Source organism: Carassius gibelio, chromosome B14, assembly GCF_023724105.1.
Source record: "Carassius gibelio isolate Cgi1373 ecotype wild population from Czech Republic chromosome B14, carGib1.2-hapl.c, whole genome shotgun sequence".
Taxonomy (NCBI): Eukaryota; Metazoa; Chordata; class Actinopteri; order Cypriniformes; family Cyprinidae; genus Carassius; species Carassius gibelio.
Window position 1 is genome coordinate 9,694,753 of NC_068409.1, and position 14,912 is coordinate 9,709,664.

General features: G+C 40.3%; 3 protein-coding genes and 2 pseudogenes across 8 annotated transcripts in view; all 5 read left to right on the forward strand.

Moving 5' to 3' along the window:
- Nucleotides 1–14,912, forward strand: part of LOC127971206 (protocadherin gamma-A1) — a 68,190-nt gene that overhangs the window by 10,191 nt on the left and 43,087 nt on the right. The window lies entirely within an intron of this gene.
- On the forward strand, nt 176–3,232 carry LOC127971230 (protocadherin gamma-A5-like; annotated as a pseudogene).
- Nucleotides 7,519–10,132, forward strand: LOC127971232 (protocadherin gamma-A10-like; annotated as a pseudogene).
- LOC127971237 (protocadherin beta-16-like) lies at nt 10,149–12,810 on the forward strand. The gene has a single exon (XM_052574138.1). It carries the CDS (start codon nt 10,977–10,979, stop codon nt 12,153–12,155), a length of 1,179 nt encoding a protein of 392 aa, XP_052430098.1. The 5' UTR covers nt 10,149–10,976; the 3' UTR covers nt 12,156–12,810.
- LOC127971236 (protocadherin gamma-A12-like) lies at nt 12,857–14,274 on the forward strand. Its single transcript, XM_052574137.1, is given in 2 exon segments — nt 12,857–14,100; nt 14,103–14,274. Coding segments are annotated over 2 exon segments (1,266 nt in total). The 5' UTR covers nt 12,857–12,866; the 3' UTR covers nt 14,135–14,274.

Genomic DNA, 14,912 nt, shown 5'->3' on the forward strand with positions numbered 1-14,912 from the left:
ACCTTAACTTTTATTTTATTTCATTTTATTTTATTTTTTGCACGACTGTTATACTTGACACTGTCATGAAATGAAAAACTACAGTTTCGCTGACCATGGTCCTGAAATCTAACAAGGCTTACAATTTACCCATGTATTCTGATGCATCTACAGCAGTTTTTTTTTTTTTGTTTGTTTGTTTTTTTTTTGTTTTGTTTTTTTACTGCAGTCTGTCAATCTGTCCTCCTGTTAACAATTAAGCGATACAACGTGTCAGTTTTCAACAGTTTTCAGACGTGTTCAGTTGTATTTTAGATATTTCTTCCTCTCTGATCAATAGACACGTGGATAGGGCCTGATCAAAACACTGAAGGAAGGAGGAATTTACTTAAATTTTTGCCCTTAAATGTTATTTACACACACTCATACAATCATTTTTATCTCTTTGATGTTTGTATGGTAATAGATATTTGCTAGTTTTATACTGAAGTACTTTGTTAAGGAAATTGCTTTTTTAGACTTGTCTGACACAGAGACAAATGTTTATTCATTTTAAGTTTTCTGTACTTCATCAGACTGGACTCATAGTGCCGCTGTTGGTTAATATGTCAGTTTAGAGAGCAGATCTGCTGCAGTTCCACCCCCATCATCACCATATTATTAGAGAGAGACAGAAGCTGAGAGCACAGTCTGAGGAAGGAGAGAGAATACAAATCACAAAGATACTGTATTTAATATACTTTTCTTTGACTTGAAGACTTTTTGTTAGTTCTCGTCACTTTGGATATACATGATTTCCTACAGCTTCTTGGACTAATTTGTTTTGTGCGTGAATCTTCATTCCGTGGTCTTCTGCAAAATGTCGGACAGAACAATGGCGCGGCAAGTACTGCTGTTTATTTGGTTTGTCTCTCTCAGTTCGGCTCTCGGGCAGGTCAGTTACTCCATTCCTGAGGAAATGGCCAAAGGCTCTTTAGTCGGGAACATAGCGCAGGATTTGGGTTTAGATTTAAAGAGACTGAAATCGGGTAAAGCGCGTATTTACACAGGAGACAGCGCTGAATACATCGAGCTGAATAAAGAAAGAGGAGTCCTCCTTATCAAAGAGAGAATAGACCGAGAGGCGCTATGCGGACAGACAACGCCTTGCGCGCTACATTTTCAGATTACCTTGGAAAACCCGATGGAGTTTTATAGCATAACAGTTGAGATTATAGATGTAAATGACAACGCTCCTGTTTTTGCAGCCAAAGAGATAAAATTTGATATAAGTGAATCATCTCCGACAGGATCTAAATTTGTTTTAGAGACAGCAGTGGATGATGACGTTGGCTTAAACAGCGTACAGGGCTATTCATTACATCCCGCGGATCATTTTATTTTAAAAACTCAAGATATGCCGGATGGTAGCAAAAATGTTGAAATGATTTTACAAAAACCTTTAGATCGAGAAAAACAAGAGCACATTTCACTTTTACTCACTGCTGTGGACGGGGGAGACCCACAGATGTCTGGAACAATTCCGATTATAATCACAATTGAGGACATAAATGATAACGCGCCAGTTTGCTTACTGTCTGTTTATAAGACGAGCGTTGCAGAAAACTCTCCAAAGGGTGCAATTTTAACTACAGTTCAAGCATCAGATGCTGACCAAGGACAGAATGGTAAAATAGAATATCATATTTCGAAATCTTCTCGTGGCACCACTAACCTCTTTGAAATTGATGGAAATGATGGCGTTTTAAAGTTATCTGGCGATTTAGACTATGAAAGAGTTAAACATTATCAAATTGACGTTCAAGCAAGAGACCCTGGGCGTCACTCTGACACATGTAAAGTGATTGTTGATGTAATTGATGTGAATGACAACAAACCAGTAATTAATATAATGTCAAAATCAAACACTCTTTCCGAAGATTCAAAACCAGACACCGTTGTGACTATGCTGAATGTCCAAGACTCAGATTCTGGTGAGAATGGAAAAGTCCAATGCTCCATTAATGATGATATCCCTTTTAAGCTGAAGTCCTCAAATGCCAATTTCTTCAGTTTAGTCACAGATGGTGATTTAGACCGAGAGCGCGAGACTGAGTATAACATCAGTGTGACGTGCGCTGATGAAGGCGTGCCCTCTCTCTCCAGCAGCGTCACTCTCTCCTTAAAGTTATCAGATGTGAATGATAACGCTCCTGTCTTTGACAAGAGCTCATTTGAGGCCTCTGTTCAGGAGAACAACACACCGGGTCTTTCCATATTCACAGTCAGAGCCAGAGACGCAGATTTTAACCAGAATGCCCGTGTGTCTTACATACTGGAGGACTCGTCGGTTAACGGAGTGCCTGTCTCCTCGTTAGTGTCCGTTAGTGCTGATAGTGGAGTCATACACGCAGTGCGATCTTTCGATTACGAGCAGATCAAAGATTTCCAATTCCGCGTAAAAGCGCAGGACGGAGGCTCTCCTCCTCTCAGCAGCAACGTGAGCGTGAAAATAACGATTCAGGACCAGAATGACAACGCGCCTCAGGTTCTGTATCCGGTCCAGTCAGGCGCTTCTGTGGTGGCGGAAATAGTGCCTCGTTCTGCAGATGTGGGTTATCTGGTGACTAAAGTGGTGGCTGTTGATGTGGACTCTGGACAGAATGCCTGGCTATCATATAAACTGCAGAAAGCCACAGACAGGGCGCTGTTTGAAGTGGGCTTACAGAATGGAGAAATAAGAACTGTGCGCCAAGTGACAGATAAAGATGCTGTGAAACAGAGACTCACTGTTGTAGTGGAGGACAACGGTCAGCCCTCTCGATCAGCTACAGTCAATGTTAACGTGGCGGTGGCGGACAGCTTCCCTGAAGTGCTCTCGGAGTTCACTGACTTTACGCACGACAAGGACTACAACGACAACCTGACTTTCTATCTGGTCTTGGCCTTGGCTGTAGTTTCGTTTCTCTTTATCGTGTCTATCATCGCCATCCTGTCAGTCAAATGCTACAGATGGAGACGCGAGCGGATGTTTTACAAATCTGGAGCGAATCTTCCAGTTATTCCGTATTATCCGCCTCTTTACGCAGACGTAGGGGGCACAGGAACTTTACAGCACGTGTACAATTATGAGGTTTGCAGAACCACTGACTCCAGAAAGAGTGATCTGAAATACGGCAGACCTTGCAGTGAAAGCATCATTAGTCTGGAAAGCAGCGGAAAACAGACACTCACGCATGCGCAGAGAGGAAAATTGATTAATGAAGACTTTGATGATCAGGTGAGATTTTTTTTTTTTTTTAACTAATTTAATCGGCATTTAAAATGTTTGTTTCTCATGATTTGTCCTTTTTGCTTCAACTGTTGAACTGATTACTTTTCTGAAACGAATCGTTTCTGCAATTCTGACAAACGGACTTATTATTATTATTTTACTTTTAGTATGGTTTGGTAATTTTGTGTAGTTTTCTGCAGTTCTGTTACTCGGGTAATTATGTATTTTTTATTTATACATTTTTCCTTTAGATACGTCAAGTAGAGTTACTTTCTGTATTTTCTTATAAAATCGAACTATTGTTATTATCGTCATTATTATTGCATATTTATTTAATAATTAATGTCATTGTGATTTTTTTTTTTTCACTCAAGTCTCATTGTCATGTAAAATGGAACTTCAGTTTCCCTGACCATGGTCCTGAAATACAGCAAAGCGTTCATTTGCCCTCATGATGCATCTCTTTACCTCGTGTTTTTATTTATTATTTTTTTTTTCTTTCAGCAGCTAATCGGTCTGTCTTCCTGTTCATGTTTAAACTATCCATTCTTTCATTACTATTTCGTTTACTTTGCATGTGATTAATTGTATTTTATATGTTTCCCACTGTCTCTCTCATCAGAGAACACATAGGTAAGACCTGATCAAAACACTGAGGGAACAATACATTTATTTGTTTCAAGATTTTTATAAAATCTTATTTACACAAACGCGTACAATAGTTTTATATAATAAAAATTTGAATTACAATTGATATTTGCTAGTTTATATATTTATAAATATATACGACTTTTAGTAAATTGCTTTTCTCGGATGTGTCTGTCACTAAATTAAAAGTTTATTATATTTACGTTTTCTGCAGTTAATCAGAATGGACTCATAGTGCCGCTGTTGGTCAATATGTCAGTTTAGAGATCAGATCTGCTGCAGTTCCACCCCCATCATCACCATATTATTAGAGAGAGACAGAAGCTGAGAGCACAGTCTGAGGAAGAGAGACAAGACAAATCACATAGATACTGTATTCAATATACTTCTGGAATTACAGACTTTCTTCGTTTTTTTTCACTTTGGATTTATACATGATTTCCTGCAGCTTCTTGGATTGATTTATTTGTTTTCTGTTTGAATCTTCATTCCGTGGCCTTCTGCAAAATGTCGGACAGAACAATGGCGCGGCAAGTACTGCTGTTTATTTGGTTTGTCTCTCTCAGTTCGGCTCTCGGGCAGGTCAGTTACTCCATTCCTGAGGAAATGGCCAAAGGCTCTTTAGTCGGGAACATAGCGCAGGATTTGGGTTTAGATTTAAAGAGACTGAAATCGGGTAAAGCGCGTATTTACACAGGAGACAGCTCTGAATACATCGAGCTGAATAAAGAAAGAGGAGTCCTCCTTATCAAAGAGAGAATAGACCGAGAGGCGCTATGCGGACAGACAACGCCTTGCGCGCTACATTTTCAGATTATTCTTGAAAACCCGATGCAACTATACAGAGTAACAGTTGAGATACAAGACATTAACGATAACGCCCCTATTTTCAGCCTGAAAGAAATTACATTTGAAATTAGCGAAATGGCTCTGTCCGGAGCAAAATTCGATTTGGAGACTGCAGTTGACACCGATGTGGGATTGAATGGTCTTCAAAAGTACATACTGAAACCAAGTGACAATTTTGTTGTGAAAACGCAAAGTTTGGCCGATGGTAGTAAAGCTGTAGAAATGGTTTTACAAAAACCACTAGATCGTGAAAAACAAGACCATATTTCTTTATTGTTAACAGCAGTCGATGGCGGCGAGGTGCAAATGTCAGGCACAATGCTGATACACATTACAGTTTTAGATGCGAATGACAATGCGCCTGTTTGCAGTCAGTCGGTATACAAAGCCAGTATAGCAGAGAACTCCGCAAAAGGCACCGTGTTGACCACAGTCAGCGCGTCAGACGCAGATCAGGGTTCTAATGGCGTCGTTACTTATTCGTTATCTTCAGCAGCGTCCGCAACTCTATTTGACATTGGCCAATATGACGGCGTTCTCCGATTAACTGGTAATATTGACTACGAAAAAAACAAACATTATCAGATAGCGATTCAAGCTAGTGATCAAGGAGGACATACTGATTCTTGTAAAGTAATTATTGACGTCACAGATACGAACGACAATAAGCCAGTCATCAGTATAATGTCAAAATCAAATGACATTTCAGAAAATTCCCCACCAGGAACAGTTGTAGCGATGATGAACATACAAGACGCTGACACAAATCAAAATGGAATCGTAAAATGTGATTTAAATGAAAACATTCCTTTTATCATCCATTCTTCATCTGACGGCTTTTACAGCCTCCTTACAGATGGTGATTTAGACCGAGAGCGCGAGACTGAGTATAACATCAGTGTGACGTGCGCTGATGAAGGCGTGCCCTCTCTCTCCAGCAGCGTCACTCTCTCCTTACAGATATCAGATGTGAATGATAACGCGCCTGTCTTTGACAAGAGCTCATATGAGGCCTCTGTTCAAGAAAACAACGCACCGGGTCTTTCCATATTCACAGTCAGAGCCAGAGACGCAGATTTTAACCAGAATGCCCGTGTGTCTTACATACTGGAGGACTCGTCGGTTAACGGAGTGCCTGTCTCCTCGTTAGTGTCCGTTAGTGCTGATAGTGGAGTCATACACGCAGTGCGATCTTTCGATTATGAGCAAATCAAAGATTTCCAGTTCCGCGTAAAAGCGCAGGACGGAGGCTCTCCTCCTCTCAGCAGCAACGTGAGCGTGAAAATAACGATTCAGGACCAGAATGACAACGCGCCTCAGGTTCTGTATCCGGTCCAGTCAGGCGCTTCTGTGGTGGCGGAAATAGTGCCTCGTTCTGCAGATGTGGGTTATCTGGTAACTAAAGTGGTGGCTGTTGATGTGGACTCAGGACAGAATGCCTGGCTATCATATAAACTGCAGAAAGCCACAGACAGGGCGCTGTTTGAAGTGGGCTTACAGAATGGAGAAATAAGAACTGTGCGCCAAGTGACAGATAAAGATGCTGTGAAACAGAGACTCACTGTTGTAGTGGAGGACAACGGGCAGCCCTCTCGATCAGCTACAGTCAATGTTAACGTGGCGGTGGCGGACAGCTTCCCTGAAGTGCGCTCGGAGTTCACTGACTTTACGCACGACAAGGACTACAACGACAACCTGACTTTCTATCTGGTCTTGGCCTTGGCTGTAGTTTCGTTTCTCTTTATCGTGTCTATCATCGCCATACTGTCAGTCAAATGCTACAGATGGAGACGCGAGCGGATGTTTTACAAATCTGGAGCGAATCTTCCAGTTATTCCGTATTATCCCCCTCTTTACGCAGACGTAGGGGGCACAGGAACTTTACAGCACGTGTACAATTATGAGGTTTGCAGAACCACTGACTCCAGAAAGAGTGATCTGAAATACGGCAGACCTTGCAGTGAAAGCATCATTAGTCTGGACAGCAGCGGAACACAGACACTCACACATGCGCAGAGAGGAAAATTAATTAATGAAGACTTTGATGATCAGGTGAGATTTATTTGTTTATTTATTTATTTATTTTTTTGGTAATTTATGATATATTTAAAACGTTGGTTGTCGTGATTTGTTATTTTTGCTTCAGCCGTTGAGCTGATTACTTTTCTGAAGCGAATTGTTTCTGCAAATCTAACAAACGGACATTTATTTATTTATTTATTTATTTATTTATTACTTTTAGTATGGTTTGGTCACATTGTGTAGTTTTCTTTTCTTCAATATCGTTACTCAGATCGCTATTTTGTATTTTTATTCAGACATTTTTCCCTTAGATACGTCAAGTAGAATTAGATTTTTCTGTATTTTCTTTATTTTTTTCCGAACAATTATTATCATCATCATCATTGAATATTTATTTAATAATAATGTCATTGTTATTATTTTTTCACTCAAGTGTCATTGTCATGTAAAAAAGAACTTCGGTTTCCCTGTCCATGGGACTGAAATACAGCAAAGCGGTCATGTCCCCTAATAATGCATCTCTTTACCTCAAGTGTTTTTTCATTTTTTTCTTTCTTTTCTTTCAGTAGCTGTTCGTCCTGTTTATATTTAAACTACACACTCTTTCATTAGTTTCCGGATGCTTTGCATGTAATAAAATAAAATTGCTTTTCTCGGATGTATCTGTTACTAAATTAAAAGTTTATTATTTTTAAATTTCTGTAGTTCATCAGACTGGACTCATAGTGCCGCTGTTGGTCAATATGTCAGTTTAGAGATCAGATCTGCTGCAGTTCCACCCCCATCATCACCATATTATTAGAGAGAGATAGAAGCTGAGAGCACAGTCTGAGGAAGAGAGACAAGACAAATCACATAGATACTGTATTCAATATACTTCTGGAATTACAGACTTTCTTCGTTTTTTTTTCACTTTGGATTTATACATGATTTCCTGCAGCTTCTTGGATTGATTTATTTGTTTTCTGTTTGAATCTTCATTCCGTGGCCTTCTGCAAAATGTCGGAGAGAACAATGGCGCGGCAAGTACTGCTGTTTATTTGGTTTGTCTCTCTCAGTTCGGCTCTCGGGCAGGTCAGTTACTCCATTCCTGAGGAAATGGCCAAAGGCTCTTTAGTCGGGAACATAGCGCAGGATTTGGGTTTAGATTTAAAGAGACTGAAATCGGGTAAAGCGCGTATTTACACAGGAGACAGCTCTGAATACATCGAGCTGAATAAAGAAAGAGGAGTCCTCCTTATCAAAGAGAGAATAGACCGAGAGGCGCTATGCGGACAGACAACGCCTTGCGCGCTACATTTTCAGATTATTCTTGAAAACCCGATGCAACTATACAGAGTAACAGTTGAGATACAAGACATTAACGATAACGCCCCTATTTTCAGCCTTAATGAAATGAAATTTGAAATCAGCGAACTGGCTCAGACTGGAGCTAAATTTGATTTGGAGACTGCAGTTGACACCGATGTGGGATTGAATGGTCTTCAAAGATATACTTTGAAACCAAGTGACAATTTTGTTGTGAAAACGCAAAGTTTGGCCGATGGTAGTAAAGCTGTAGAAATGGTTTTACAGAAACCACTTGATCGTGAAAAACAAGACCATATTTCTTTATTGTTAACAGCAGTCGATGGCGGCGAGGTGCAAATGTCAGGCACAATGCTGATACACATTACAGTTTTAGATGCGAATGACAATGCGCCTGTTTGCAGTCAGTCGGTATACAAAGCCAGTATAGCAGAGAACTCCGCAAAAGGCACCGTGTTGACCACAGTCAGCGCGTCAGACGCAGATCAGGGTTCTAATGGCGTCGTTACTTATTCGTTATCTTCAGCAGCGTCCGCAACTCTATTTGACATTGGCCAATATGACGGCGTTCTCCGATTAACTGGTAATATTGACTACGAAAAAAACAAACATTATCAGATAGCGATTCAAGCTAGTGATCAAGGAGGACATACTGATTCTTGTAAAGTAATTATTGACGTCACAGATACGAACGACAATAAGCCAGTCATCAGTATAATGTCAAAATCAAATGACATTTCAGAAAATTCCCCACCAGGAACAGTTGTAGCGATGATGAACATACAAGACGCTGACACAAATCAAAATGGAATCGTAAAATGTGATTTAAATGAAAACATTCCTTTTATCATCCATTCTTCATCTGACGGCTTTTACAGCCTCCTTACAGATGGTGATTTAGATCGAGAGCGCGAGTCTGAGTATAACATCAGTGTGACGTGCGCTGATGAAGGCGTGCCCTCTCTCTCCAGCAGCGTCACTCTCTCCTTACAGATATCAGATGTGAATGATAACGCGCCTGTCTTTGACAAGAGCTCATATGAGGCCTCTGTTCAAGAAAACAACACACCGGGTCTTTCCATATTCACAGTCAGAGCCAGAGATGCAGATTTTAACCAGAATGCCCGTGTGTCTTACATACTGGAGGACTCGTCGTTTAACGGAGTGCCCGTCTCCTCGTTAGTGTCCGTTAGTGCTGATAGTGGAGTCATACACGCAGTGCGATCTTTCGATTATGAGCAAATCAAAGATTTCCAGTTCCGCGTAAAAGCGCAGGACGGAGGCTCTCCTCCTCTCAGCAGCAACGTGAGCGTGAAAATAACGATTCAGGACCAGAATGACAACGCGCCTCAGGTTCTGTATCCGGTCCAGTCAGGCGCTTCTGTGGTGGCTGAAATAGTGCCTCGTTCTGCAGATGTGGGTTATCTGGTGACTAAAGTGGTGGCTGTTGATGTGGACTCTGGACAGAATGCCTGGCTCTCGTATAAACTGCAGAAAGCCACAGACAGGGCGCTGTTTGAAGTGGGCTTACAGAATGGAGAAATAAGAACTGTGCGCCAAGTGACAGATAAAGATGCTGTGAAACAGAGACTCACTGTTGTAGTGGAGGACAACGGGCAGCCCTCTCGATCAGCTACAGTCAATGTTAACGTGGCGGTGGCGGACAGCTTCCCTGAAGTGATCTCGGAGTTCACTGACTTTACGCACGACAAGGACTACAACGACAACCTGACTTTCTATCTGGTCTTGGCCTTGGCTGTAGTTTCGTTTCTCTTTATCGTGTCTATCATCGCCATCCTGTCAGTCAAATGCTACAGATGGAGACGTGAGCGGATGTTTTACAAATCTGGAGCGAATCTTCCAGTTATTCCGTATTATCCACCTCTTTACGCAGACGTAGGGGGCACAGGAACTTTACAGCACGTGTACAATTATGAGGTTTGCAGAACCACTGACTCCAGAAAGAGTGATCTGAAATACGGCAGACCTTGCAGTGAAAGCATCATTAGTCTGGACAGCAGCGGAACACAGACACTCACACATGCGCAAATGGAGACACTGAACTTTGATGATTCCGATAAGGTGAGGTTTACTATTTTTGTATAGTAGGTGTAACTTTTTTGCTTCTTTTCTTTTTTTACCTCCTCTTTACATTTTATAGGAATATTTTTAACAGACTTTTAGATATTTTTCTTTTTCAAGAAATTCATACCCATATTTATGAAAAGAGTAACGGTTTTATGCTTTTGTTTGTTATTATTGTTGTTGTTATTCAACATCTCTAAGCAAGTTGTAAATAAGCAGTCAGCGTTCTCAAATGAATGATGCAGTCGTTTCGCTGTCCAAGGTGCTGAATCAATATCTGTTGCCTTCGTTTCATCTTTCTTCTCAGCAAGCATGTGCTCTGGCATACCAAATGCTATTTAATAATAATATGCTGATGTCCTGTAGTGTAAAATTTGTATTGTTGAATTCGCATTGCTTTTGCCTGGCAATAGATAATTTTGTCCGTTTGATTAAATACTGGACTTTTTAATCATTCTCAAACTAACACGTTGTGATTGTTGAACAGATTTTGTTACAGTTACATATATTGACAAATTTAGATTTTTTTTTCATTATAAAACAAATAGAAATTCAGGTTTTAATTTTGTGTTTTTATTATTCTATCTCGCTGCGTATATATCTTTTGAGTATCTGCATTTTATATATAAATTAGGTGTATTTCTGCAGTAGCTCAAATTGGTCTCAGAGTGCCGCTATTTGTTAGGGAGATGCGACTGAGTGCGCATTATTCCAGTAATACCGCCCTCTCAAACTACGTTTAAGGAGGAGGAGGCTGAGGAGCCTGCATAATGCACATGCGGGGACATAACACAGAAGACGTCGACGCTATAATATAATCACCTATGGATCCATGTTTAGACGTTGTCTTAGAAATTATCCAATAGATTTAGATTTATTCCTTTTGGAATCTGGAGATACTGAGACTCTGAACTGGATACACCGTGACTTCGTTTATTTGCACTTAAGAAAAATGTCGGAGAGAACAATGGCGCGGCAAGTACTGCTGTTTATTTGGTTTGTCTCTCTCAGTTCGGCTCTCGGGCAGGTCAGTTACTCCATTCCTGAGGAAATGGCCAAAGGCTCTTTAGTCGGGAACATAGCGCAGGATTTGGGTTTAGATTTAAGGAGACTGAAATCGGGTAAAGCGCGTATTTATACAGGAGACAGCTCTGAATACATCGAGCTGAATAAAGAAAGAGGAGTCCTCCTTATCAAAGAGAGAATAGATCGAGAGGCGCTATGCGGACAGACAACGCCTTGCGCGCTACATTTACAGATTATTCTCGACAATCCTATGGAACTGTTTAGGGTAACTGTCGAAATTACAGACATAAATGACAATTCTCCTGTTTTTAAAAGAGATGAGAGACGATTTGAGATAAGCGAATCAGCAATTGTAGGATCAAAATTCATGCTGGAGAAAGCGATGGATGCAGACATTGGTGCAAATGACCTACAAAGCTATTTTCTACAACCTACTGATCATTTTAATTTAAAACTTCATGGTCAGAGTGATGGGAGTAAAAAGGTGGAAATGATTCTACAAAAGCCTTTAGACAGAGAAAAACAAGAAAACATGTCTCTGATATTAACTGCAATGGATGGCGGAGAACCTCCGAAATCAGGAACTGTTCAGATTCATGTCACAGTGCTTGATATAAACGATAATGCTCCAGTTTTTACTAAGCCTATATATAAAGCGATAATTACAGAAAACTCCCAGAGTGGCACGCCACTCATCACTGTTAGTGCTTCTGATTCAGATAAAGGGACAAATGGAGATGTCAGTTATTTAATTGCAAACAGTGACGGTGTATCTGACATTTTTCATATTGATGAAAATGGATTGGTGACGTTAGTCGGAAAAATTGACTTTGAAACATCTAAACATTACCAAATTGATATAGAAGCAGTAGATAATGGCGGACTGTCTGATTCTACACTCAAAAAAATGACTCTTTGGCTGAACATGATTCTTTCATGGACAGTGGTTCCACATGTTTGTACCATGTTATTTGGACAAGAATAAATCAAGTTATAAGGACATGTCTACTTTTAGTTGAGTTTACTCAGTTTGCTTTAGTTCATCCTTCATGAAATATCTGAGTAGAGATAATATGTTTACATCATGTAGAACCATTGTCCATGCAAGTTTAGCCAAAGAGTTATAAAAACATTAGCAAGTAAGATATAACTTTTCTTTACACATGATGTTAGCTGTTTGCAGTTTAAGGATGTTACTATGTGTACATCATACACTAGCACTCTCATTAAAGTTGCTTTTTTAAAATTAAGTATTTTAGACTTTCTTTTAACCAGGTCCTCAACCCAACCACAAGCTCCACACTTCACCACAATGGTAACTCGCACCAAATACACCAATATAAAGTCTTTTAAAATGGCAACATAATAGAGCATTAGACATGAAAAAGTCTCCTTATTATCACATTTTACTAAAAACTGCATAAAATAACACTTTATTTCAACATTTTCTCTCCCCATATCCAGTCCTGTGCAAAGCATGATGGGAAGCGTAAAACTTATTTTGAAGTACTTGATTGAAACATGTTCTTTCAAAATGAAAACTTTATGTTAAACCAACGAGTGACAGTTTTAAGTCAGTTTAACATGACACAATCATGTTGAAATGAAAAATAGCCAAAATGGCATTAATTCAACATGAATTGTTCAGGTAAAGTGAACAAAACTGAAAATTCATTTTTTTGAGTGTAGCAAAATAATGGTCGACGTGATTGATATAAATGATAACGCTCCCGTCATCACAGTTATGTCCAAATCTAATGCAATACCTGAAGACTCTCCACAGAGTACTGTGACTGCAATTGTCAATGTTAACGATCCGGATTCTGACAGTAATGGACAAGTTCATTGCAGTGTAAATGAAAACATTCCTTTTACAATCAAATCAACTACTAATGGATTTTACAGTATTGTGACAGACAGTGATTTAGACCGAGAGCGCGAGTCTGAGTATAACATCAGTGTGACGTGCGCTGATGAAGGCGTGCCCTCTCTCTCCAGCAGCGTCACTCTCTCCTTACAGATATCAGATGTGAATGATAACGCGCCTGTCTTTGACAAGAGCTCATATGAGGCCTCTGTTCAAGAAAACAACGCACCGGGTCTTTCCATATTCACAGTCAGAGCCAGAGATGCAGATTTTAACCAGAATGCCCGTGTGTCTTACATACTGGAGGACTCTTCGGTTAACGGAGTGCCTGTCTCCTCGTTAGTGTCCGTTAGTGCTGATAGTGGAGTCATACACGCAGTGCGATCTTTCGATTACGAGCAGATCAAAGATTTCCAGTTCCGCGTAAAAGCGCAGGACGGAGGCTCTCCTCCTCTCAGCAGCAACGTGAGCGTGAAAATAACGATTCAGGACCAGAATGACAACGCGCCTCAGGTTCTGTATCCGGTCCAGTCAGGCGCTTCTGTGGTGGCTGAAATAGTGCCTCGTTCTGCAGATGTGGGTTATCTGGTGACTAAAGTGGTGGCTGTTGATGTGGACTCTGGACAGAATGCCTGGCTCTCATATAAACTGCAGAAAGCCACAGACAGGGCGCTGTTTGAAGTGGGCTTACAGAATGGAGAAATAAGAACTGTGCGCCAAGTGACAGATAAAGATGCTGTGAAACAGAGACTCACTGTTGTAGTGGAGGACAACGGGCAGCCCTCTCGATCAGCTACAGTCAATGTTAACGTGGCGGTGGCGGACAGCTTCCCTGAAGTGATCTCGGAGTTCACTGACTTTACGCACGACAAGGACTACAACGACAACCTGACTTTCTATCTGGTCTTGGCCTTGGCTGTAGTTTCGTTTCTCTTTATCGTGTCTATCATCGCCATACTGTCAGTCAAATGCTACAGATGGAGACGCGAGCGGATGTTTTACAAATCAGGAGCGAATCTTCCAGTTATTCCTTATTATCCACCTCTTTACGCAGACGTAGGGGGCACAGGAACTTTACAGCACGTGTACAATTATGAGGTTTGCAGAACCACTGACTCCAGAAAGAGTGATCTGAAATACGGCAGACCTTGCAGTGAAAGCATCATTAGTCTGGACAGCAGCGGAACACAGACACTCACGCATGCGCAGAGAGAGAGACTGAACTTCGATGATTGTGAGGATCAGGTGAGAATTATTTTATAGCCATTTTTTTATTATTCAAAATTCTTCAGTGTTCCTCATATTCGTTGTCTTTATTTTCGTTTGAAATGTTACCAAGGTAGTGTCATGACGTTTTTGCTATACTATGAAATCTTTAAATCAATCGTTACATTGTTTTGTATTGAACGGCTATTTTCTAAGCATGTCTTCCCGTTTGTATTGGTGCGCCCTGTAAGAAATTTGTTATAACAATCTGTAAGTAGAAAGAAAGAAAGAAAAATGATGAAAGAAAGAAAAAAGCGAAATGGCACCCTGTGGTTGCAGGTACGAGTTGTCTTATCATTCAGAGCTGCAAACTGTTCTAAACATTTATACAAAAGAACGCATAGAAAATCTTCCAGATTTATTTTCAATATTTTCAACAACAGTGTAAGATTATTTAAATTATCTCCGAGCCTTATGTTCTGCAAACAGATTTGAAGAAAGTAGTGTTACCAGACAATTTGTTTATTTTACCTAAATGTTGCCCTCATCCAAGTGCCGTTTTTACCGCCAATCTTAATATAATTATCTGTAATAACAAAGCACAATATACAGATCCATTGTGTATTTGAATTGCGTGGGAGTTTATATATATCAGGCTGTACGGTAATT

What these genes read in the sequence shown, in the direction of transcription:
- LOC127971237 (XM_052574138.1), top strand. Translation starts at nt 10,977, where the DNA reads ATGTTTAGACGTTGTCTTAGAAATTATCCAATAGATTTAGATTTATTC.